Below are 23,293 nucleotides of genomic sequence, written 5' to 3'. Positions count from 1 at the left end.
TGGGAGGATGGATGGCAGTAGTCATCTCTGGCCCCTGGATGACTGCTGTGAGGACACCTGGCCTCATGCCTGAATTCAGATGCAAAGGTCATTGAGTGCCAACCACATGCCAGGCACTGGGACACTTTTATCTATTCTGTATCATTTAGTCTTCCTCAAGGCCCTGAGACCTGAATTTTAATCCTTTTTTTTTTCAAATAGTTGAGGAAGCTGACACTTAGTGTTTAAGGATCACCCAGCAGCCAAGTGGCAGAGCTGGGATTACAACCCAGGGGTGTCTTCCTTTTGGGCCCAGGGCAAGTTTAGAAAATTGCTTTAAAGACAGCAGTGTTGCCAAGGAATGCCTGCCCAGTGTCCCTGGTGACCTTGGGAGGAGGGGGAGACAGAAGATGGGAGAGAAGAAAACTGGCCTCTGCCGCCGTGGTCAGCCCCAGCCTCCTTCCTGACTTACAACTGCCAGGTGTTGGCAGGGGGATTCTCCATTTTACAAATGGTATACAGAGGTCAGCAGGGTTAATAAGCAGTTCCTTAGCCTTGGGGGGCTTGGGGCCATGTTACGGGCGGGAGAGAGATCCGCTGTTGTCCACTGATAGCCTCCCTTTGCCTCTAACAGCATATCTTTCCTTTTTGCGGGGAGGGGTATTAAAGGGTAGGTCTTAAAAGCTAGGGCCAGGCTCCCAGGCAGCTCTGCCCTCCCACCTGGTGAGGTGAGGCTGTGTGAGGCCTGTGGCTCCCTCGGCCTGTTCTTGGAGCCCTGGATCTGCCACTGAACAAGGAGCCCGGGCCTTGCGAGAGCATCCACTGTCATTGCTGAACCACTTGCCCTCACAAGCCCCAGGGGGGCATGGATTTCCAGTGCATGTCATGGACCACATGACAAGCCAGGACACAAGCTGTTGTGGAAACCATTTTAATGCTGGGAAAATGTTTTCACCAACTGCCCTTACGAGTGCAACCCACATCCCTCAGGACCCGGGGCTGCTGGCAGCCACTCACTGAGGTACAGCCTTCTCCCCACCCCATTTCAGGTTTCCTTGACACTTCCCACTGCTTGGGAAGCCACACAGTCACTGCTTTGGTGGTGCACCTCCCCATCTCGCAGCGCCCTTTTGTGTCCTGTTGGGTGGCTAGGTGGGAAACATCCCATCTGTAGAGCACTTACTATGTGTCAGGGATTACAGTAGTCCTCACCCACATAATCTCACCCCATTGTAACCAACAGTCCTGGGATAAAGGTATTATCTCCGTTGCTCAAACGTGGAAATTGGGGCTCAGAGAGGGGAAGTGACTTGTCCTAGGTCACAAAGCAAGTGGCAAAGCTGAGGTTTGAACCCAGGCAGTCTGGCTCAGGGCCCTTTTATTGCAGTTTGTGCTAACAGGAACCTCAGTCAAAAGCAAGGGCAGTTTACCCTTTTCTGTTGCTAAATATTCCCACTGGCTTATAAAGTTTCCTCTGGAAGGAAAGAGTGAATGTGCAAATGTAAAGACCAGCTGTCATACAACTTCCGTGCCAGCTTTTGTCTGGAGGGAGCTGGTTTCAATGGGTACAGGTAGAGAATTGGTCAGGAAGTGTGTGGTCAACATGACTGGCCACCGTGGCAAGCGAGGTAACAGTTCACGACGTCTTTGGAAGTGACAGTAAATTCTGCCACTCCTTCTTCTCTGCAGAGCTAGTGCCCTGGGATGAGCTCTGAGGGCAGGTGTGAGGGATGAGGGCAGTGGTTGGGACTTGGCTTTGTGAACAACGGGAGAAGCAGAGTGTGGGGCCGTGATAGCTTGGCTGGCCTCTGCCAGACCCAGGCATCCTGCTCCTGAACTGAGGTGCTGTCCTGGGAAGGGCGTCCCACATAGGCATGGCAGCTCTCTGGCCTGGAAGGGCAGCATGGTTCTCATCAGAGATGGTTATCCTGCTGGTGTGCCAAAGAGAGGTCTGCCTGTGAGAACACTGCACATGCCATAGATGCAGAGCCATGGCAGCTAGTGCTGGGTGGTTTGCTGCACTTGGGAGCCCTGTCGGGGAGGCCCAGGGCCCCGTCTTACCACCCCTCAGAGCAGCTGAGGGCGGCTCAGTTGGGAACCTGTGTGGTCACACCCTTCAGTTTGCAAATAGGGATTCCCTGGAGACTTGTCTGGCAGAGAAGATGCTATTCACCCATCACAAAGCGTGTCCCCCATTCTTCCAGTGCACCTGCAATAGATCCCGCTACGCAGAGCAGGTGGGACCATGGGCAGATGGATCAGGTTGACATTCCCGTGGGAAAGTGACATTACTCAGCTTGAGCTTGTCCAAATCCCAGCTGAGGGCAGTATGGGAACCTGGGTCCTGCCTGGAGTGAAGCCCGCTGACATCTGTCTCAGAGGGCTGTTGACTTTTCCCAAAGGCAGAACAGTGATAGAAACCTGACGTGTGTAAAAAAAACTGAGTCGTCTGCTGACAGCCTTCCTGTGCAGTCTGGTTGTTAGCCAACTCATGGCAGCACCAACAGATTCTAAGAAATCCCCTGCAGTGAACGCTGGCAGAAGGCCTGAGATTAAGGAAGTGCCCAAAGGGCATAGCCCTGTGTTCTCCATCTTCTCCACAGAAGGAGCGGCACCTCAGCCCAGCCGCTGTCTGGTTCCCCGCTGGCCTCTCGCCCACCAGCCCAGAGATGGGGCTCTTGGGGTCCTGAGGCAGCAAGGGGAGGTTATTAAGGGGACACATTCAGATGGATGAGGAAGGAGGCTGCTGGCTGGGGCTCTGGGCTCCCAGGCAGTTTCAACAAGTGAGAAGTCTCTTGCCCAGCTGTCACTTTCCTCAGCTGGTCCCTATTCTTCCCCACCTGAGCTCTCAGCAGCCCATTGATAGAGCAGAAGGGGAAAGGGGTACAGAAGCCAAAGACAGCCTTGAAAAATGTCTGCTCTGCTCACCTGGAGCCATGGCTGCATGTGCTCATGTCTCCGCTGGCTGAGTATCTAGAACTACTCCTAGGACTTGTTGGGGATGATGGGACAACTGCAGCTTCCCAGTTCCAGAGATAAATGTTAAGATTTTGGACCAGACCCCACTCTGTCAAGCCTGTGTCAGGTGGGGCTGACGAACTCCGAAGGGCCTGTCCTCCAAAAGCCACGCAGTCCTGGCCCTGTGAGAGGTGGAGGGGGCCCCTTCTGCCTGGGCTCCCAACAACATGAGCTTCATGCTGAAGGCCACGGGCCTCTTCTGGACTTTGGCCCAAAAGCCTGTCTTTTTTCTTAAGCTGGGGATAAGAAAACTTACTCCCATCATGGATGTCTGGTTCCACACTGAATCCTCCATACTCAAGTTAGCCTCAACAGGCCAACACTTCAGTCACATCCACCGAAGTCCAGTCCAACTGACTGGACTCGATTCCTTACCGTGGAACTGCTAAGTCACCTGAGTCAGATGTGACCTTTCGCCTTCCTCCCCTCTGGAGAGGCCCTGCACCTGGCGAAGAGAAACCACATTTCCCTACAACAATTGAAAGTCAGTACTGGGCAGGAACCATCTCCAGACGAAGAAACGGGCCCACAGAGGTGACCTACCCAAAGTCTCACGGGGAACCAGGAGCAGAGCCAGGGCCCTTGGCTTCCCATCCCAGAGTTTGAAAGCATTTGATCCTTCATCAAAATAAATAGTATCACCAAGTTACCACAGTCCATAACGGGTAGGCCTTATTCCCAGTGGCTTTGCCCACAGGCTGAACGTTTTCTAGCTACAGGTTAAATCGCTTAAAAAACTGAAAAGCCGTAATGTTCCATTCAGAATGCAGTCCCGTTAGGTGACAGGCTCTACTGCTTGGCCCCAAATCAATCAACGTTTATCGGCTGCATAAAGGATGTTGTAGTGGGATGTTTTATAGAGCAGGTAAACGGAAGGGCTGGCCGCCTCGGGGAACACGTGGTGGTTCAGTGCGGTGTCCATCTCGTCCACGTATTCCACCTGCAGGGCGATGTTCAGTGCCTGTGACAGGGCCGTGATCTGGATGTGGTCACACTCCATGGCCATGGGCTCTACTTCCTGCAAAGGCCAAAATGAAAACATCCAGTTTAGGAGGGAAGGCTGCCAGACGGCAAGGAACAAGTTCAGTCCTGGCTGTCATGGTCATGGGCCACATCCCGTGCTGGGTAGTAACCATCACACAACTCATGAGAGAGACGTGAGCATGAAAGTCTAGGTGTTTCAAACCCACACAGCAGCGCCACGGAAGAAAGGCCTGGCAATCTGCTCCTGTAAAGATTACAGCCCAGGAAACCCTACGGAGCAGTTCTACTCTAATTCCATCATCAGTCGGAATCAACTTGATGGCAATGGGGTTTTTTGGTTTGAGAGGAAGTAACCCAGTTAGAAGTTGCTAAAATTGCAAGACATGAATCCAGCTCTGTTTTGATTCCAGACCCTTTTGTTATACATATAAGAAGAGTGCAAGGTCTTTGAGGAATCTGGGAACAGGGGCAGGAATTGCTTTTCAGGTTGGGCTCCCTAGAGCACAGAATCAAAGAATTTCAGAGCTGAGAGGGGCACTGCCATCAGGGACTCCTAGCTTAAGTGCTCACGGAGGCCAGGTGAGTGAACGTGAGTGTTGAGTGTGGGGGGACGTTGAGCAATGCAGAGAGACAGAGGTGGGGGCCAGCTGGCATGGGAGCCCCAAGGAAAGGGGACAGCAGCTACTTGGCTGCTGCTGATGGTTGCCATGAAATAATAAGGGTCTGGGGGCTGGACCTTCTGATTTCTCAGCAAAATTGCCTAATAAACACCTTATATCCTAACCAAAGTTCGTTTTGGGGTGAACGTAACTGCAGCTGCTACTGTGCAACTTTGTAAGCAGGCCAGCCCAAAGCCCTTTTTTTCCAGATGGGAAAACTGAGTCCTAGCGAGGGGACGTGGCTTGCCCAGAGCCACAGAGTCCAGGCAGCTCAGGCAGGACTTCTCTCCAGCTTCCTGACCTAATGCTCTTTGAACTGCAAATTCAGCTTGATGCCCAAGTCGCCCAGCTGGTGATGGTGGCCCTAATGTCTGCGGGGGCAGGAGGCAGGAGTGGAGCTGGGGTGGGGGCCGGGCTGGGTCCCCACAGCCTGAGGGCCCTCTGCCCGTCGCCCGAGGACCCACGTGAGCACAGAAGTCTTTGATGTCCATCTCCTCGTCGATGAAGTGCCGGAAGAAGTCTGCCCGGTTCTTGATGAAGGCGGAGGTGAGCAGGCGCAGGAACTGCACGATGTGGTCCGAGGTGCTCTGGTCATTGAACACTTTCAGCAGGCTGGACACCGAGCCGTCCTTCTCCACCAGCTCCACCACACTGTAAAACTGGTGGCCCAGGCCATCAGCCAGGGTGGGCCAGGCCAATCCCCCTCCCTCCACGGAACTCCTCAGCTGGCGTTTTCCTCTTTAGAGCCTCCAGTTGAGGTATTAAATGCATCTGAGATTCCTCCAAAGCTAGTTAACCGGGGTTATAAAAACTGTGTTATTAGCACTTTAGCCGAGTCACATCTAGGGAAGGGGTCCCTGGGTAGCGCAGTTAAGTGCTCGGCTACTAGGCAGTTAAAATCCACCCAGAGGCACTTAGGAAGACAGTCCTGGCAACCTCCTTCCAAAACGTCACAGCCTTGAAAACCCCACGGAGCAGAACTACTCTGCTACACACGGGGTTGCCATGAGTCAGAATCGACTGGGAAACATGTCTAGGGGACAGCAGTCGGCACGCCTCTCCGTCACTATCATGGGTGGGCTTTTTATGTAGATTCAGAGCAGCAGGGGTCTGAGAGTCATCCACACCTCAGCCCTTCACTAATCAGATGAGGGGGGAGGACTGGGAATGGGGGTGAAGGCGGCCTTGGGCAGTCTCCCAGCCTGGGAATCCCAGTGGCTGCCAGAAGCAGGTGCCTTCTCCCAGAGGGAGGGCAGGGCCCTGGGGTTCCCCGTCCCCACATAATGCCCACAAGCCGCAAGTCAGCAGGAGCAGGAGGGGCACAACCACAGAGCACAGGACCTGAGGGGCTCTGGCAACGTGGAGGGAGCTGGTCCTCGGCCACCTGGGCCCTAGGGGCTTTGGCCAGCGCCCGCTCCTCCTGCTCTGCCAGTGTGGAGGGAGCTGGTCCTCAGCCACCCGGGCCTGAGGGGCTCTGGCCAGCGCCCGCCCCTCCTGCTCTGGCAGCGTGGAGGGAGCCGGTCCTCGGCCACCTGGGCCGAGGTGAACTCACAGCATTGAAGAAGTTGCGGAACTTGTGCTCCTCAAAGCCGGCTGCCAGAAGGTCATTTGGGGTCTGCAGTACACGCTCCTTGAACCTAAAGGGGAAACAGGGAGTGGTGGATGACAGTGTTCATCCCACACTCAACCCACTGGGGCCCTCCAGCACCTGGGAAGGGTGTTGTCACTAAGAGCTGAAGGACCTTCCACTTCTCAGAGCATTTTGACGTGGGCTGCACGCTGACCTGTTCTGTCCACCCCTCTGTAAACAACCCCAGGAGGTGGGTATTACACCCATTTCACAGATGAGAAACTGAGGTAACCACTCCCAGACATGTTGATTCTACCCCTGAAACGTCTCTTGACTCTGTCCCTCCTTTCTGTCCCCATGGTTCCTGCCGCCTCATTACCATCTCTGGCCAGGGCCATGCCCAGCCTTCCCTCACTTCTTGTCTTTCTCTCCAAGTAGCTCCGGAGTGACCTACCACAGCCTTCTACTTAATGTGTCCACTGACCCCTACTTCCCTTGACACAGCTCCTCAGCCGGGATGTCCAGGGCAAGGCCCCTGCCATCTCACCAACCTCATCCCTAGCCCGTTGCCAAACCTCCCACCCCACCCCCGTTGTTGTTTCTCCCCATTAGTGCCAGCGGGCTCACACAAGCCAAGTGTTAGATTCTCAGGAGTTTTGTAAGCTGGTGGTTAAACGGCCATTATCAAAAATCAAATTACGCATATTTACAATTTAGTAAGTTATACTGAAAAAAAGACAATATTCACAACTAATTTTATTATCTATGCTAACGTTATTCATGCCTATCTCTGTGGTGGAAACGTTATATAACGGTGTGTTATCACACCGAACCAAAGCCAAACCCATTGCCATCAAGCTGACTCCGACTCATAGTGACCCTGTAGGACAGAGCAGAACTGCCCCATAGAGTTTCCAAGGCTGGTGGCATAGTGGTTAAGAGCTATGGCTGCTAACCAAAAGGTCAGCAGTTTGAATCTACCAGGCGCTCCTTGGAAACCCTGTGGGGCAGTTCTACTCTGTCCTATAAGGTTGCTATGAGTCGGAATCGACTCGACGGCAGTGGGTTTGGTTTGGTATTTTGGGAATCTTTACATAAGTAGATTGCCACATTTTTCTCCCATTGAGCAGCTGGTGGATTCGAAGCGCCCACCATTTGGTTAGCAGCCAAGCTCTCACCCACTGCACCACCAGGGCTCCTTGTGTTATTGCATAACCCTTCCCAACTGCCAGTTCAGTGGCCTCATTCTGGTAGCTTAAGATGGTGGTGGAAGTCTTTGCACCACAGGAATTGGCAAACGCTACACATCAGGGCTTTTCCCCGGGAGTGCCAGGTGTTAAACTTTGCCAGCACGCCACTGCTCTGCCTCTATTTTTCCTTTGGCAAACTCTTAGCCACCCTAGAGGCTTGGCCCCTTCTCTGTGAATTCTTACTCCCTAAGTATTGCTGGTTTCTCTCTGCTCCCACTGGCCCCCTGAGGGCACAGCCCCTTGCTGGGACCTGCCCTGGCACTCTGGGGGGCACGGTGAGGAACCTCCTGCCCCTGGCCCCAGGACAGAGTTTAGCAGTGGCAATGAAACACAGACACACTAACTGGTCCACGGATGAAGGGGCATATCCCACACAAGGAGGACAGCATGGAGGACACTGGAGACCAATCAGCATACGCAGAGCCCAGTGGCTCGGCTGACCAGCCTCGCAGCCCCGGGAAGTGGGCCCAGACTCTGACGAAGATGAAGGAGGGGGAAGTTTCCACAAGGGAGTAGAAGGCACATCAGGGAAGTTCTGAGGCAGCTTCAAACCTGCCGTGCCCTGGGAAAGGCGGAGGTGCCTTGCTGAGAGGGCAGACGAAGGTGGGGGGAGCGGTGTGTGGAGGGCTACAGGTCTCCTAAGACAGAAGATATATATGGGGGCTCTGTGCCTAAAGGTAGCGTGGCCCCTGGCTGGCCAGGATGGTGCGGGGCGGGGGGAGCCAGCCAGGATGGTGCGGGGCAGGCCAGGATGGTGTGGGGCAGCGGGGAGCTGGTCACGATGGTGTGGGGCAGCGGGGAGCTGGTCAGGATGGTGCGGGGCGGGGGGAGCCAGCCAGGATGGTGTGGGGCAGGGGGGAGTGTGAAGTGGGGGGAATGAGCTCTGGCTGCAGCCCCACCAGTAAGCTGCTCTGAGTCTGGGCCTCAGTTTCCCTCCTGTACAAAGTGGGTAGTAACAGCACACCACCACTGCAGGGCGCTGAGCAGCAGGGACGGAATGCGCAGTAGTCTTTACTGTTAACCGTATTCGTCTCGCCATTGCTGTGCTGCCTCGGCCACCACCCGCTAGGTTTCTGCTTGGGGCCCAGGTAGGGATTTGGTGGGTCCGTGCTGGCTCTGCAGCACCGCTCCGTTTCTGTCTGTATCTGCTGTGTGGGTGGCCCACAGCCCTGGGCCCTGGCAGCGGCACCAGGAGTCCCTGCTGTTCACCAGGGCTTCTCCGAGGGCCAGTACCAGCCCTGCTCTCTCTGGCCAGGGCTTGAGGCCTGTCACTCCATCCCCTCAAGGCCGCGATGGGCATAGCTCCACTCCCAGTTCTGCCCCCGTCCCTCTTCCCCTCCCAGGGCCACCTACCCCTAAACCTCTGTGTCATTCCCACTGTCATTTCTCATCAATGACTGCTGACCCCACTGTACCAGGTGCCATGCCAGGTGCTGGGGATACAGAGATGAGTGACACACAGTGGCCCGACCTCAGAGCAGGGCCACTGTACTGTACAACTCCGGGGACACAGGGCGTGAGGAGGGCAGAGTTGGGGTCTTAACCCTGCACGGTGCCATCTCCACCATCATGGGGCAGTGAGGTAGGGGTGGCTCGAGACAGCTGACTCCATCACAAGTGGCCCAGTAAATATGCTGCCCGGAAAACATGCCGAAGGCTTCATCCAGAATAAGGGCAGGTGGCTTCATTCACATCCCCTTTGAGAGAATCTGTTATGAGTGGGAGATGGTGGCTGGAACCCAGTGGTTCTCATTTGGGGTCATTTCCTCTCAGGGAACGTTTGGCAATGTCTGGAGACATTTTTGATTGTCATGGTTGTGGGGAGGGCATGCTCCTGGCATCTAGTGGGTAGAGGCCAGGGATGCTGCTAAACATCCCACAATGCACAGCACAGCCCCCACCACCTAGAATTATCCAGCCCAAAACGTCGCTAGTGCTGCTATTGAGAAGCCTGCCTTAACCACAGCGTCCTCATGCGGGCACCATGGACAGCGGCAGCAGCTCTGCAGGGGCTCTGGAGCGTGTGCAGGTGTGTTTCACCAATAAGGGCGGCCCCGGCCTCCATCCCATCCTCCAAGGGCCATGAGGCCCCCAGAGACCAGTTCTCTTAGCTCCTGGCTACTCAGTGTCGTCTGACCTGCAGTAACAGCATCTCCTCAGAGCTTGTGAGAAATGCCGAGTCTCAGGCCCCACCCAGACCCACTGAATTGGCATCTTAACAGGTCCCAGGTAATTTTCACAAATACTAAAGGACAAGATGCCCTGAACTAAAGCAGGAAGGCCTACTGGGGTTGCTCTGGGAGCAGCTTCAGGACAGAGAGCTTCTGGTGGCATTAACCTCTAGCCCCAGGCCTGACCGGGTTAGTGCCGGGTCACACACACTCAACACCAAGGTTGGCAGATACAATGCAGAAAACTGAGGCAAAGCTGCCTTGTGTATTTTCTTTTTTCAGTGCGTCAGCGGGTATCAGCGGCTCACCAGGCTGACTCGGACCTGGAAGGTCACTGATCCTACCCCTGCCTCTTGTTGCCCCATCTCAACCACAGCGGGCAGCTGTGCACCCCCAACACCAAACACCTCCGCCAGGCAGCCCTCCAGCTCACTCCCGGGGTTAGGCAGCCTGAGCAGAGTCTCCTCAGGGAGACTCAGGGCTGACCTGGCCCAGAGAGCAGAACCAAAAGTACCAGGAACGGGCTGTGGGCCCTGCACATCCACTCACCTGAGGATCTCCCTGCTTCTCCCCAGCAGGGACTCCAGGTAGGAATAGCCCAAGGCCCTGTAGAAGCAGTTCCCATCCCCTTTGGTCTTACGGATCGAGGTGAACCTTTTGCTGAGTTCCTGCCAGAGAGAGGTGGAAATGAGACAGGCTGCGTCAAGCCCCCCTACCCCCAGGTAACACCTGCCCCTCCTTTCAGTCTGGGCTGTCCCTTCACCGTTTCCCCCACTCTCATTCATGCATACTGTATGTCAGGTACCGAGGAGTTGTGGGCGACAGTCCCAGTCCCTGCCCTTAGGCAGCCTACAGTCTGGGGGATGCTGGACAAGCAGATGGTGGCAATGGGAGGGCAAGGGAATCTCGGGGCTGGGGAACCATGGCACACTGGCATCTATACCAGACGTCAGAAGTCCAGGAAAGCTTCCTGGAGGAAATGACACTGACAGCAGTAGGAGTTACCAGGAGAAGGGAGGTGGGGGCCGGCACATGTGAGCAGAGAGAACGCCTGGTGAGGGGTGGGGGCGTTGAGTTCATTGTGGCTGGGGCAGTGGAACAGGCTGCAGAGCCGGCTGGAAGGGCCTCCTAAGGTGTACCACGCAGTTCTGCCCCATCCTGCAAACACTTCTCAAAAGGTGTGGCCCTCCCCATTACACCCTCTTCCTGTTCCGTTCCCAGCTGGCAATTTCCCTCTGAAACGGCCACAAATCTCTCTTCCTGCCTCTTGGGATTAAAGGCAGGGTTTGGACAGAGAGAATGGTTTTCAAGGGGTGGGGAGATGCCTGTTCCCAAGGCTCAGCGCTGACCCCGGCCTCCTGGAGGCAGGCCAGGAGGAGAGGAGGTGCTGTTTGGAGACCCCGTCCTATTCTCCCAAGAGTGCTCCAGTGGGCAGGAGGTCGGTGTGCCACCAGCCCTTGCTCCTGCCAGGAAGTGCTCCCTGTGGCTGTGTTTGGATCACAGGACGCCCTGCCTCTAGGCCCTAATCGACAAGAGCCCTAGCTGGACCAAATGGAGTCCCTTAGGATCAGTAACTGGGACCCAGTGACTGCACTGCGCCTCTGTGAGGGAACCCAAGGGGACGAAGGTCCTGTAGGGCTGGGGCAGACTTTCTGCCACGTGCCAGAGAAGGCATCTTCTACAGAAAGCAAGAGTGTCAGCTGATGTCAGGGAGAGGCAGGTGGTGCTTGCCCTGGAGATACTGAGAGGGCAACCAGCTCCTCCCACTGCCTTGTTCTGGGAGCTTCTACAGGCTTCCAGCAATGTCCCCTTTCCCTCAGCCCAGCTGGAGAGGCCTTTAGTCCAGAGAGGTAACTTAGTGTACCGAAAATAACCCAAACTCGTTGCCGTTGAGTTGATACCGACCCATAGTGACACCACAGAACAGAGCAGAACTGCCCCTTAGGGTTTCCAAGGAGTGGCTGGTGGATTCGAACTGCCAACCTTTTGGTTAGCAGTTGAGCCCTTAACCAATGCACCACCAGGGCTCCTAAAACAGTTTCCATCGAGTCAGTTCTGCTCATGGCAACCCCATGTGCTTCAGAATAGAACTGCACATAGGATTGTCAATGGCTGTGACTTTTCAGAAGTAGATTGCCAGGCCTTTCTTCTGAGGCACCTCTGGGTGGCTTCAAACCAGCAACCTTCCAGTTGGTAGCCAAATGCTTAACTACTTGCACCACCCAGTGTAGTGGTAACAAATGTGGCTATGAGATAGGTCTGCCTGGGTTCAAATCCCAGCTCTGCCACTCACAGGTTGTATGACTTTGGGGATATCATTTAATTCCTCTGCCTTAGTTTCTTCAGCTGTAAAATGGGGGTAATGATGGTGCTTACCTCACAGAGATGTAATGAGGTCTCAGTGAGTAAATAAAGCACTTAGGTTAGTGCCTGGATTGAAAAAAAAATGCTAGGTTTTGCAACTAAAGGACTCCATGTCAAAACAAACACCCAACATACAACTATTCTGGGAGTCTTTTAATTTGCTCAGGAGCCTAGTCCAGATTTCTGCAAGCCCTTCTGGCTTTCAACGTGCACCTCCTTCTCTGTTCCCAGCTCCAGTCCATTTCACTTAGGACCCTCTTCTCCCTCCCTTCTGCCTCACCTGGATTTTCCGCTGGTAAATCCTGTTTTCAGGGTGATCCCGAAGAATGGACAGAATGTCACATTTTTCTGATATTAGGTTGAAAGATGTTTCACTCTGAAAGATAAAGAAGAAAAGGTGAGACAATTTCAGAAGCAACTGATGGGATTTCACCCAGCTGATATTCTCTGAACTGTTAAATAAAATAGTAAATAGTGACCTTCCCATGAAAGGCACGCACGGGTATGGCATCAGTCTCCTGGAGGCACGCCTGGATTTCCATGTTCCTCAAACTGGGACAGTCAGCACCATCAGTAGAGGCATCCCTGATTATAAGGAACCTCACCTCGCAACTTCGAAACTGATTCATTTTATAGAATGGAATACCTCAAACTTAAGGAACCTTCATGCTGAAGAATGATATATCCCTCTGTCTCCTTCTATTGTTCCTGTCCCATCCATCTATCCATCCACCCATCCACCTACCCATCCATCCATCCATCCATCCATCCAGCCACCCACCCACCCACCCACCCATCCGTCCATCCGTCCATCCATCCATCTACCCACCCATCTATCCAACCATCCGTTCATCCACCCACTGCCCAACCCATCTGTCCGTCCATCCATCCGTCCGTCTATCCGTCCGTCTGTCCATCCACCCAACAATCCCACAACATTCAGCATGGGCCAGGGACTGTGTTAAATGCTGGAAAGAGAGGTGATAAGATACAGCCTTACCCATCAGGGCTCACCATCTGGGGGGATAACAATAATGACGCAGTGTGATAAGGTCCCCATAAGAAGCCACACTGCATGGCACTGGTTCACAGAGGGAGACCCCCCCTCCACAACAGCCTGGGGATGCCAGGGAAGGTTTCACAAGCAAAGAGGCCATGGGATGGGGAGGGCAGTTTCATGCACCACCTACTGGTGAAAGTTCACAGTGCAGCCCAGCTGTACATCTCGGTCAATTCCAACCTGGAAAGCAAGCCCTGTCCTAGAGGAGTCAGGGTCTCTGTGGGGCTGAGAAGAAATCATCTGGTAGGGAGAAGGGAAAGCTAAGGGGCCAAAACTGCAGGAGACGTCTCTGCAGCCATCTTGCGTGGGCCTCGTCTCTGCCATAGGCTTTTCCTGCTGGGTTCAGACATGGAGGCCCGCTCCTTTTATCTGCCTAGGAACAGCTTTGGTTTTGTCATGAAAATAACGTGGGAGAAACTGGTGTTAAAGCCACGTACAGCTTATACTCTAAGTGACGCTAGTGAGATGCAATAGTCTCACCTGCATGGTCCCCAAGGAGCCCATTTCTACGCAGCACGTGTGCAGCTGGGAAGTTGATGTGAATTGGGAGCTTTGTAAACGGAAATCTCATTTTCTATCCATTTACCACCATCGTTTTGACACTTAATGGTCACTGAAGCTGGTCACTTTCACTTCATGCCTTGGACCACACAGCCTCCCCAGGTTGTCCCTCGGCTTCATCACTGACTCTCTACCCAACATCACCCTGCTCATGGGGGGGCGGGGGGGTACAAAGCCCTTTCTCCACCTGGACAGAGTCCAAACTTCTGCCTAATGATGAGCTACTTTGGTCCCAATTACCAAACCCAGTATCCAGGACAGAGGAGTGACACTGGGATTGGGAAGGTGCATTTCTAGGGGGCTTGGATGTTCCCAGCTATAAGTCTCCAAAGCCACAGGGTGTCCCTTGGCATGAGACAGCTTATCATACTGTCTGTGACCTTCAGTTCATTATTCAACTTCCTGGGGCCCGTCACAGGGCCTGGCACAGAGGAGGAAATGAGGAAAAGTTCGTTAAATGAAAGAACGGAAATCCTATCTGTGCTTTGAAGCCAAAAACTAAAAGCCAGCTCCTCCATGAAGCCTCCCTGATCTCCCCACTCCTCCCAAGTCTGGCTTGAGCTCTCCCTTGAACTCACACTTTTATTCCTTTTCTTCCTTTCTGGTGGCTCCTGACATGCGCTGACGTGGGAGGGTAGGGCACCTCCCCAGAAGAAAGCTTCAAAGTAGAAAAGGATGGATTCGTTGTTCCAAAGAACAGGAGGGAGGGTGCTTATAGAAGAAGGAACAGTACGTGCAAATGCTTGGAGACGGGGAGAGGGGATTCCGAATTTTGCTGCTAGAAGATTTCATTCTATACCCACCTTTCTTTGCAAGAATAAGCCTGGCTCAGGCTCCTTCCTCCCTTCTGCTCCAACACTACAGAGGCAGGCTGGCAGAGCAGCAGGGAGACCTGATGTCAGGAACAATCACACAACACTTCTGGGCAGACACTCTGGGCTGCTTTCCCATCATCCATTACCCCTTCCTTCCCCACTAACACAATCCTGGTTTCACTTAGGGCAACATGTGAAAAATGACTGGGTTAAGTCATGCCAATCCTGTCCCTCTTTCCCAGTTCTCATTTTCCCAGCTTCCCTTGTAGTTATGGTCTTACCAGGCTTAAGAAAAGTTTGCTGGGGGCCCAGTGGTTTAAGAGCTCAGATGCTAACCAAAAGGCTGTCAGTTCGAATCCACCAGCCACTCCCTGGAAACCCTATAGGGCAGTTCTACTCTGTCCTACAGGGTTCCTATGAGTCAGAATTAACTTGACAGCAATGGGTTTGGTCTTTTTGGTATTTCACTAACAATCTGTTTGCACTTTATATAAGCCTTGTTTTTACAGCCGGATGAATTAAGATGATGGCTTGGGCCTTTTCAAACAATGGATTAAATAGCAATATATTCCACTCCTAGGTGTATACCCAAAAGAACTGAGAGCGGGGACTCAGATACGTATGTAGTGTTATTCACAACAGCCGAAAGGTGGAAACGACCCAAGTGTCCATCAACAGATGAATGGATAAACAAAATATACAATGGAATATTACTCAACCATAAACAGAAAATGAAGTTCTGATATGTGCTACGACATGGATGAACCTTGAAAATATCCTGAGTGAAATAAGCCAGACGCAAAAGGACAAATACTGTATGGTCCCACTTACAGAAAATACCTAGAATAGGCAAATGCATAGAGAAAGAAAGTAGATTAGTGGTTACCAGGGGCTGAAGGCTGGGCAGAACGGGAAGTTATTGCTTAATGAGTACACAGTTTCCATCTGGAGTGATGAAAAAGTTTTAGAAATAAACAATGGTAACGGTTGCAAAGTATTGCAATATTAATGCCACTGAACTGTCCCTTGGACACTTAAAAATGGTTAAAATGTTATGTACATTTTACCACAATTTTTAAAATAAAGAGGAGAAAAGGCAACACAACTGTATTTGATGCTGTTTGTCCTTGGAGTGCCCAAAACAAAAACCAAAATGGCGGGGAAGCGAGGGCCAGAGAAGGAAGTAAAATCAGTTATATTGTTTTTAGCAGTTTCTGAGAAGAAATCAAAAAAGGAGTGGAAAGAAGTTTAAGGAATTTATCTTAAATATGCAGAGATAAGAACTTAAATGTAGAAGGCTGCCAGCAACAGGCAAGATAAAGGATACTTAAAGGGAGATTAAAAACCAAAAATCAAACTCGCCGTCAAGTCGATTCCGACTCATAGCGGGCCTATAGGGCGGAGTAGAACTGCCCCATAGAGTTTCCAAGGAGCACCTGGTGGATGTGAACTGCCGATCTTTGGGTTAGCAGCCGTAGCACTTAACCACTATACTACCAGGGTTTCCAAAGATAGATTAAAAAAAAAAGATAGATTAGGAAGGGAAAATGAACCTATCCAAATTTTCCATTCTCCATAGTAGTATAAACTTTGCATTTTTTAACAAATTTACTTAGGCTACCTAAAACAGTCAATATAAAGAAAAAATATGAAACAGCAACTCAGGGGGCCTTTCTGCCACTGGGAGCTGAGGTCCACACACTCAGTTCACAGGGCACGCTGTCAACCTGGCCTCTGCAAAGCACTCTTTTTCAAGTTTTTTCCCTTCATCCCCATCCCTATTCCCGTTCCTGAACTGCCTCAGTTCCCCACAGGTGGTGGTGGTGGTTGTTGGCTGCCCTGTGGTGGATTCCGACTCATGGGGACCCTACGTGTAGCCCCTCTCGTACATCTTTCGATATGTCTTTTTAAAAATGTAGTGTTGCTTTATGTACGCATGTAGTCTTGAAGTTCCATACATATTATTCTATAGCTATCAGGTCCCCCCCTTCTCCCCCACTGAATACTTGGGAAGATCTACCCCTGCTGACAAATGTTCCCAGGGTCAGCCGCCTCCATCCCCAGATAATGGACCCTTGGGTTAGCTCCAGCACCCCGTAGTGGCCCCGGGTGTGTTTCTGGGGGCACATGGATGGCATTGGTTTTGGGGCTTCAAGTCCCTGCCTGGTTCACCTTCAGAATGACCCAAGTCAGCTCTGATCATGGCCCCCCCCCCCCCCCAGCATGGCCTGCTCACACCCCTGGGCAAAACTAGAACCTCAAGCTCCAGGGAGAACTCCGGCACAGCCTCAATTTACTGGCCCAATAACCAGGTGCGATGCTCTGGGTTTAGCCTCGGCTGACTAATGAATGTTTTATTCTGTTTTCTAAACTGTGGCTGAAATTTTCCAGGATGCTATGGGGAAAGAACAGGCAGGCCGCGGTGACCCATCTGACCTAACCAAGCCACTTGAAAGGATTTTAGCCCTGAATTTCATTGCTGGTTTGCAAATAGATGCTAATTGATTAAGTCAGGTGGATGGCACCTCTGCTTGGCAATGAACAGGCTGAGTGGAGGCACCCATATTTCGAAGTCGGGAAGGGACATTTCTTTAATCACTGGCTTTCCCCAGCCATCTGGGAGCTAGCAGGATGAAGAAGGCAAGCTTGGTGTTCAGATCAGGCTGGGGTCCTTGCCGGGAGCCTGCCACTCTATCCGTCCCCTGGACACTTGCTTCCCAGGTCTCCCTGCTATGGTGGTTGCTCCTGTCCCATCAATGTCCCTAATTCTTATACTGAGCCCCACCCACAAACTGGTAGAAAGAGTCTCTCCAAAACCTCTCTACATATCTAAAACCTGTCCACCAAAACACTAAACCAAACCCGCTGCTGTCGAGTCTATTCCAACTCATGGGATCCTATGTGTTACAGGGTAAAACTGTTCCATAGAGTTTTCTTGGTTGTAATCTTTACGGAAGCAGATCGCCAGGTCTTTCTTCCACGATGCCCACCAGGGGGTTAAAGTCACTAACCCTTAGCTTAGCAGCTGAGTGCAAACTGTTTGGGTCACCCGGGAAAACCTGCCCACAGAACCCAAGGATTCCTCAACTAGCCTGAGACCTAGCCTCCACCTAAATCCCAATTCATGGGCCCAGCCAGGTTGTTTGTGGCACTGAAAGCTTCTGTTGAGACATCTCCAAGGGAAGCCAGAGAGAGGCCCCCAAAGCTAGGGTGACACAGGAGCTTCCACCTCATAGCCGCTACACCCCTGCCTGTGTGAACCCCATGCACCCAGCACTGGGTGATGGTCTCCAGGTACCCACCCCACCAGGAGACAGGCCAAGCTGGAAGGTATGGGCTTGGGCAGCTCCGTCCTGCAGGCTGTGTGCCTCTCTCCCTTAAAGACCTGTCTCATAACCCTCACAATAGCGTGTGATCCCAAGCGGGATCCTCACCGCCTCCAGTGAGTCCTCAGTGGCACCCCTACCAGAATTGGAAAAGGGACAGCTCAGGGTTTGGATCCAGTCTCTCCAAGCATAGTGAGAGGTCCACCTGGATAATCCAAGATGATCTCTCCATTGCAAAATTCCCAACTTAATCACATCTGCAAAGCCCCATTGGCTATTGTTGTGGATTGTAGCGTGTCCTTCAAAAATTTGTATTGTAAACCCCAACCCCTATGCCTGTGGTTATAATCCTATTTGGGAATTTTTTTTGTTATGTTAATGTGGCAGTGTTAGCATAGGGTGTTTTTTAAGTCAATCTCTTTTGAGATACAAAAGAACAGATGAAGCAAAGAAGCAAAAAGCAGAGATGGAGGAAGACAGATGCCACAGTACATGAAGATCACCAAGGAACCCAGAAACAGAAGGTGAGGAGACAAGGACCTTCCCCCAGAGCAAGAAAGCCTTCCTCTAGAGCCAGTGCCCTGAATTTGGACTTCTGGCCTCCTAAACTGAGAAGATAAAGTTCTGTTTGTTTAAGCCACCCACTTGTGGTATTTCTGTTACAGTGGCACTAGATAAGGAGGCAGCCATTTAAGGGAACATACTCACAGGCTTCAGGGGTTAGGATGCAGACATCGTTGGGGGCCGCTATTCAGCTGACCACATGGTCCTTCTCTGCTCTTCAGCTCGCAAAGCAGAGAGGGCCTGCCTCTGCATCACGTGATGCCTGGACTCTCACAACACCCTCCCAACTGACCCTCAGATCTTCGTCTCCAGCCCTGACCTCTCCCTGAAGCTCCAGCCTTCAAGCACCATCAGCCACTCACATGCCTGACCTGCATCTCCGAATTAACATGCCCCTCACTGCTCACTTGGAGCCCTGGTGACACAGTGGTTAAGATCTCAGCTGCTAACCACAATGTCAGTGGCTCATATCCACCAGCCGCTCCTTGGAAACCCTATGGGGCAGTTCTGCTCTGTCCTATGGGGTCACTGTGAGTCACAATCCACTCAACAGCAACAGCATTGGTTTTGTTTTTTAACTGTTCTCTTAGGCTGCCCAGGTAGGGCAAATGTTGAAGCACTTGGCTATTAACTGAAAAGCTGGTGGTTTGAGTCAATCCAGAGGTACCTCAAAAGAAAGCCCTGGCTACCTACATCTGAAAAATTGCCCATTGAAGACCATATGGAGCACAGTTCAACTCTGACACACATTAGGTCACCAGGAGTCAGAGCTGACTCCACGGTAACGGGTTTAACAGCTCTCTTGCTCCTCTCTACCTTCTCCCCAGGCTTCCTCAGCTCCACAAAAGACCCCTGCATCCGGCTAGTGCTCATGCCAAAGACCTTTTCCCTGGTCCACCGTGCTCCTGGGGCCGCAGGCTGGGCTGTGGTGCTGCTCCCTCTGCAGGAGAAGATGGAGAATACGGGGCTGTGGGGTCGCCCTTTGGGTACTTCCTTAATCTCAGACCTTCTCCCAGGGTTCACTGCAGGGGATTATTAGAATCTAGTGGTGCTGCCTTGAGTCGGCTAACAACCAGGCTGCAACTACCTTCAGGCTTCCACTCTTGCCCCCATCGCAACTTGTTTTCCACAAGCAGCCAGCGCAAGCTGCTTTACATGCAAGCTGCTTTACACACCCTTCCTTAATACCTCCCAGTGTCTTCCCTCACTTAGAAAAAGACTCAACCTTTTGAGGACAACCTCCAAAGTCCTACCCCAGTCGGCCCATACTCACCTCGCTTTCTCTGAGCTCCGTCCACATGGCCTGCTTTTTGTTCCTCCAACAAGACAAATTCACTCCAACCACAGGACCTTTGCACGTGCTGTCGCTTCTGCCTGGACTGCTCCTCTGCCTCTTTGCATAACACAGAGAGGCCTTCCCTGACCATCCTGGGCCTAAGTTGTCCCTCCCCATCCCTATCACCTTACCCTGTTTCATTTCTTCAGGGCATTATCTGGACCATGGGTTCACTTGCCCACCTGCATACTGTCTGTCTCCCTCCACTAGATGTCAATCCATGAGGCCAGGGGCTTTGCTGTATCTGTCTGTTGTGGCCAGATCCCTGGTGCCTGGCACACAGTGAGGCTCCAAAAACGTATACCAAGAGAATGAGTGAACAAATGGGTGAGCTGGTCTCTGACTCCTGCCTGGCCACCTCCAACCCCACGTCCATTGCCAGAGAGGTCTTCCAAGTCAACCGTCTCTTACTTATCAAACATCTCTAATGATTCTCCTTATCTTCAGAATAAAACCCAAACTCCACAGTGTGGCACATTCTGACCCCACCTAATATTTTTCTAGATTCCTCTTCCCTCCCTCCCTGCATCCACACAGGCTGCTGGCCTTTCCCAGAATATCCCACTCTTGACCATGTTTCCAGGTCTTTAAGCATACTGTCCCGAGCTGGGGTGCAGTCTTCCCCAAATCCATCTTACACACTCCTATACATCCTTCAATGCCCAGCTCAAAAGTCCTCCTCATGAAGCCTTCTCCAACACTTCCTACTGGCTTTCTGCTGCGCTCCCAAAGCCCTTGGTCAGGCCTCTTCGTTCATGATCAATAGTCAGGGGCTGCTGTGTGTCTGTCCAGACAACGAGCTCCTAGAGAGGGCAGGGCCCCAGCCTTTGAGGGTGCCTACAAGGGGCTTGTCTGAGACATGAAAGGAGGACCTGTGGTTTGGCTGTCCATGCCTGATACTCACTTATTCATTCAACAAGCATTACCTGCACCCTGCGCAAGGACAAGACCCCTCACTGTCTACAGCCCCTCCCAGTGACAGCCCCAGGCCTGGCCCTCACTCACCCTTCTTCTGCCCTCCCAAGGGGCTTTGTGTCTTCTGACTGGCACCTTGCCTCAAGCTTAGCCAAGGGACTTTGAAGTGGGAAAGGAAAGAAGATGCTATATTTTCCAAAGACATTTTGTTAAACTCCTCTGCCCATCACACACACACACTCCATCCCATTCATACCACGCGGACTCATACAGAAAAGACTGCAACACAGCCCCAGCATGGTGCCTGGTACACAGCAGATGCTCAATAAATGCTTCGTGGGTAGACACAAACAGGCCAACACAGCCTCCACCCCACGTGATCCGAGACTGCTGTGCTGTTGAACGGGTAGCCACTTTATCCACCTCCGAGGAGCCCAAGCCTCCACTGATGGGGCGGCGGGGGGAGCTGGATTAGGTGTCCCTGCTGTGCCTTTGACCCCACCTGCCCTCTGACTTCCAGTCTCCTGAGTTAGGCCAGGTGGGCAGAGTGGTGTCAGAGGCCTTGCTGTGCAGCACACAAGGCAGAAGGTGGGGTCCCAGCTCCTATTGTCCCTGTCATGCTCTCATGAGAGTTCCTCGGTGGCAGCCAGAGGACATGCCAGCCTTCAGATCCTGGGTGGCCAAACCCATCATTAGTCCACTTCCCAGCACTTCCTGTGGGTGAGGTGACAACACCTGGGTCCCCTTCCGGGAGCAGCAGAGCCAGGTGACCCCTTGGGCACAGTATGGAAGTAGGAAGCTGGTACCTCCCCGGTGGCAGGCTGGTTTGTCCAGGGCAGCCACCTGTCCACGCCACAACCAGAACATGGCAAGTCATGACCAGGCTGTGACCCAGGTGCCTGTGAACACTCATTTCCAGGACTTTGTTGGCACAGGAAACCCACCAAACCACTGCGACCCTATAGGACAGAGTAGAACTGCCCTGTGAAAAGCCGAATGTAGCTAATTACCTGGGGCCAAGCGTGCCACACACATCATGTGGTCCTCCAGTGGCCCATTATCCAGATGGTCCAAACAGCACTGGGCAGGGAGATGGCTGACCAAAGCCTCTCAGTTACTAAGGGGTGGAGGCGAGCTTTGAACCTCAGGCTGTGTGACCCCAGTCCAGGCTGTCTGCCCTTGTACTGTATAGGTTCCCTGGAGCAGAGGGGCTCAGGGTTGGAGGGTTTTAGGGACCAACTTATCCAGTCCCCTGCAACCTGGCAAGTGGCCTGATGTAACACAGAGAACACTGGACTGGGAGTCCAGAGGCTTGGGTTTAGTTCTAGGTCCATCGCAGTCAGTGCTAGCCCATTCCCCACCTGGGCCTCAGTTTTCCCACTTTTCCACTTTTGGGCCTGGCTCAGAGGGTCTCTGGGGTCCTTTGTGCTCCAACGGGATCTGAGTCTAGTCTTTGCTTCACCTGGAACCCTAACTCAGTGTCTCAAAACTTGAGGCAGCCTCTCCACGTGGGCCCCAACCCCCAGCGAATGTGCAGCCGCTCAGGGAACAGGCAAGCCGGCCACCAGTGCAAGCCCTAGGTCCACCCTCGGGGGGGCGGGCCTGGGAGGGGTTCTGGCGGCTGAGCCATGGGGTGTGTGGGGTCGTGGGCTGTCGGATGGGGGACTACATACAGAAGAGGAGGCGATCCCTAGCCCTGGAGTCCCCTGCCCCCGCTCCGTCCGAGGCGCCTACCTTGTGCTATCAGAACGACACCTTCGGGGTCACCCGGGACGGACCCGCTGAGGGGGGCGGTCCTCGGGGCCGGGCTGGCTCCCCTTCACTGGGCCTCCGCAGTGGACAACGGGGCGCGTCCGAGGAAGGACGGGGTCCCCCGGCATCCGCCTGGACTCTGTACCCCCGGGGGTCCGAACGTCGCGAGGACGACGTGGGGGCTGAGCCTCGCGCTGGTACCCAGTCCCGCAAGTGCACATGCGCCCGGGTGGCGACCCCGCCCCCCGAGCCCCCTCCCCAACCCCCCTTCCCCCTTTTCCCCCAAGACCACTGACCATAGTGACAGGAGCCAGGTCCCGCCCCAGCGAGGAGCGATCCGGTGCGGGAGGGCGCGGCGGAGGCACTAGCCAGCTCCACGGTTGGGTTGGGCGACAGGGCCTGGAGCGCGAGGGGGGGTGTGCGGAGAATACACCCGACCGCCCCGCAAACCAGAGGGTAGACCTCCACTGTGTCCCAGCAAGACACACGCCCCGCGATTGACGTCTGAAGCGGGCAATCAGAAACCGGGGCTCAGGACGTCACAGAAAGTGGGTGGGACTTCACGTTTCTTCAGCCTATGCTTTATGGCTCATTTGACAGGATCCCTCCCCCTTTTAAACACACAGAAAGCTTTTAACTAGCAAAGGAGTTCGCCCAACCTAGAAAGACAGGTCTTCGGTTGTAAAGGCTGAAGGACTTTTGACAAAAACTGCGAAGTGAGGTCTTCTGAAAGATGAGCTGGCCCTCATAAATTCATAAACAATGTCACATAAGTATAGTTTGCTCAAGATCAGAGGACAAGGCACGAGGAAACACGTGTCCAATAACATTAAGTTAACCACCTGTCCCTGTGTAGCTTCTAAATAATAGCTCCCCTTCTTCCAGCTCATGAATTAGTAGGTTTCCAGGCATCCAATTACAACTTGTTGAATGAATGAATTTCCCGGCTGGTTGACTTTGTGGTTCTGG

General features: G+C 53.0%; 1 protein-coding gene across 2 annotated transcripts; it reads right to left on the bottom strand.

Moving 5' to 3' along the window:
- Window positions 1-278: 278 nt before the first annotated feature.
- Window positions 279-23,072, bottom strand: OTUB2 (OTU deubiquitinase, ubiquitin aldehyde binding 2). 2 transcript variants are annotated; one of them, XM_064292911.1, is made up of 6 exons: window positions 22,621-23,048; window positions 12,276-12,371; window positions 10,181-10,299; window positions 6,193-6,277; window positions 5,105-5,299; window positions 279-4,015 (listed from the first exon to the last, which is right to left on the bottom strand). In XM_064292911.1, exons 1-6 carry the CDS (start codon window positions 22,621-22,623, stop codon window positions 3,809-3,811), a joined length of 705 nt encoding a protein of 234 aa, XP_064148981.1. In that variant the 5' UTR covers window positions 22,624-23,048; the 3' UTR covers window positions 279-3,808. The 2 variants fall into 2 exon arrangements, with proteins under 2 accessions (XP_064148981.1, XP_064148980.1); XM_064292910.1 differs by having other exon boundaries at window positions 3,913-5,299; window positions 22,621-23,072.
- Between the last annotated feature and the right edge of the window lie 221 nt (window positions 23,073-23,293).

This window comes from Loxodonta africana, chromosome 10 (assembly GCF_030014295.1).
Source record: "Loxodonta africana isolate mLoxAfr1 chromosome 10, mLoxAfr1.hap2, whole genome shotgun sequence".
NCBI classification, from domain to species: Eukaryota; Metazoa; Chordata; class Mammalia; order Proboscidea; family Elephantidae; genus Loxodonta; species Loxodonta africana.
This window is presented reverse-complemented; position numbering and strand designations above follow the sequence as displayed.

Bases quoted from the DNA above. Each gene is read 5' to 3' on its own strand.
- OTUB2 (XM_064292910.1), bottom strand. The intron at 10,300-12,275 runs GTGAGGCAGAAG...TCTCTCTGGCAG, and splicing joins TTTACCAGCGGAAAATCCAG to GAACTCAGCAAAAGGTTCAC. The intron at 5,300-6,192 runs GTGAGTTCACCT...CTGGGCCACCAG, and splicing joins TCCGCAACTTCTTCAATGCT to TTTTACAGTGTGGTGGAGCT.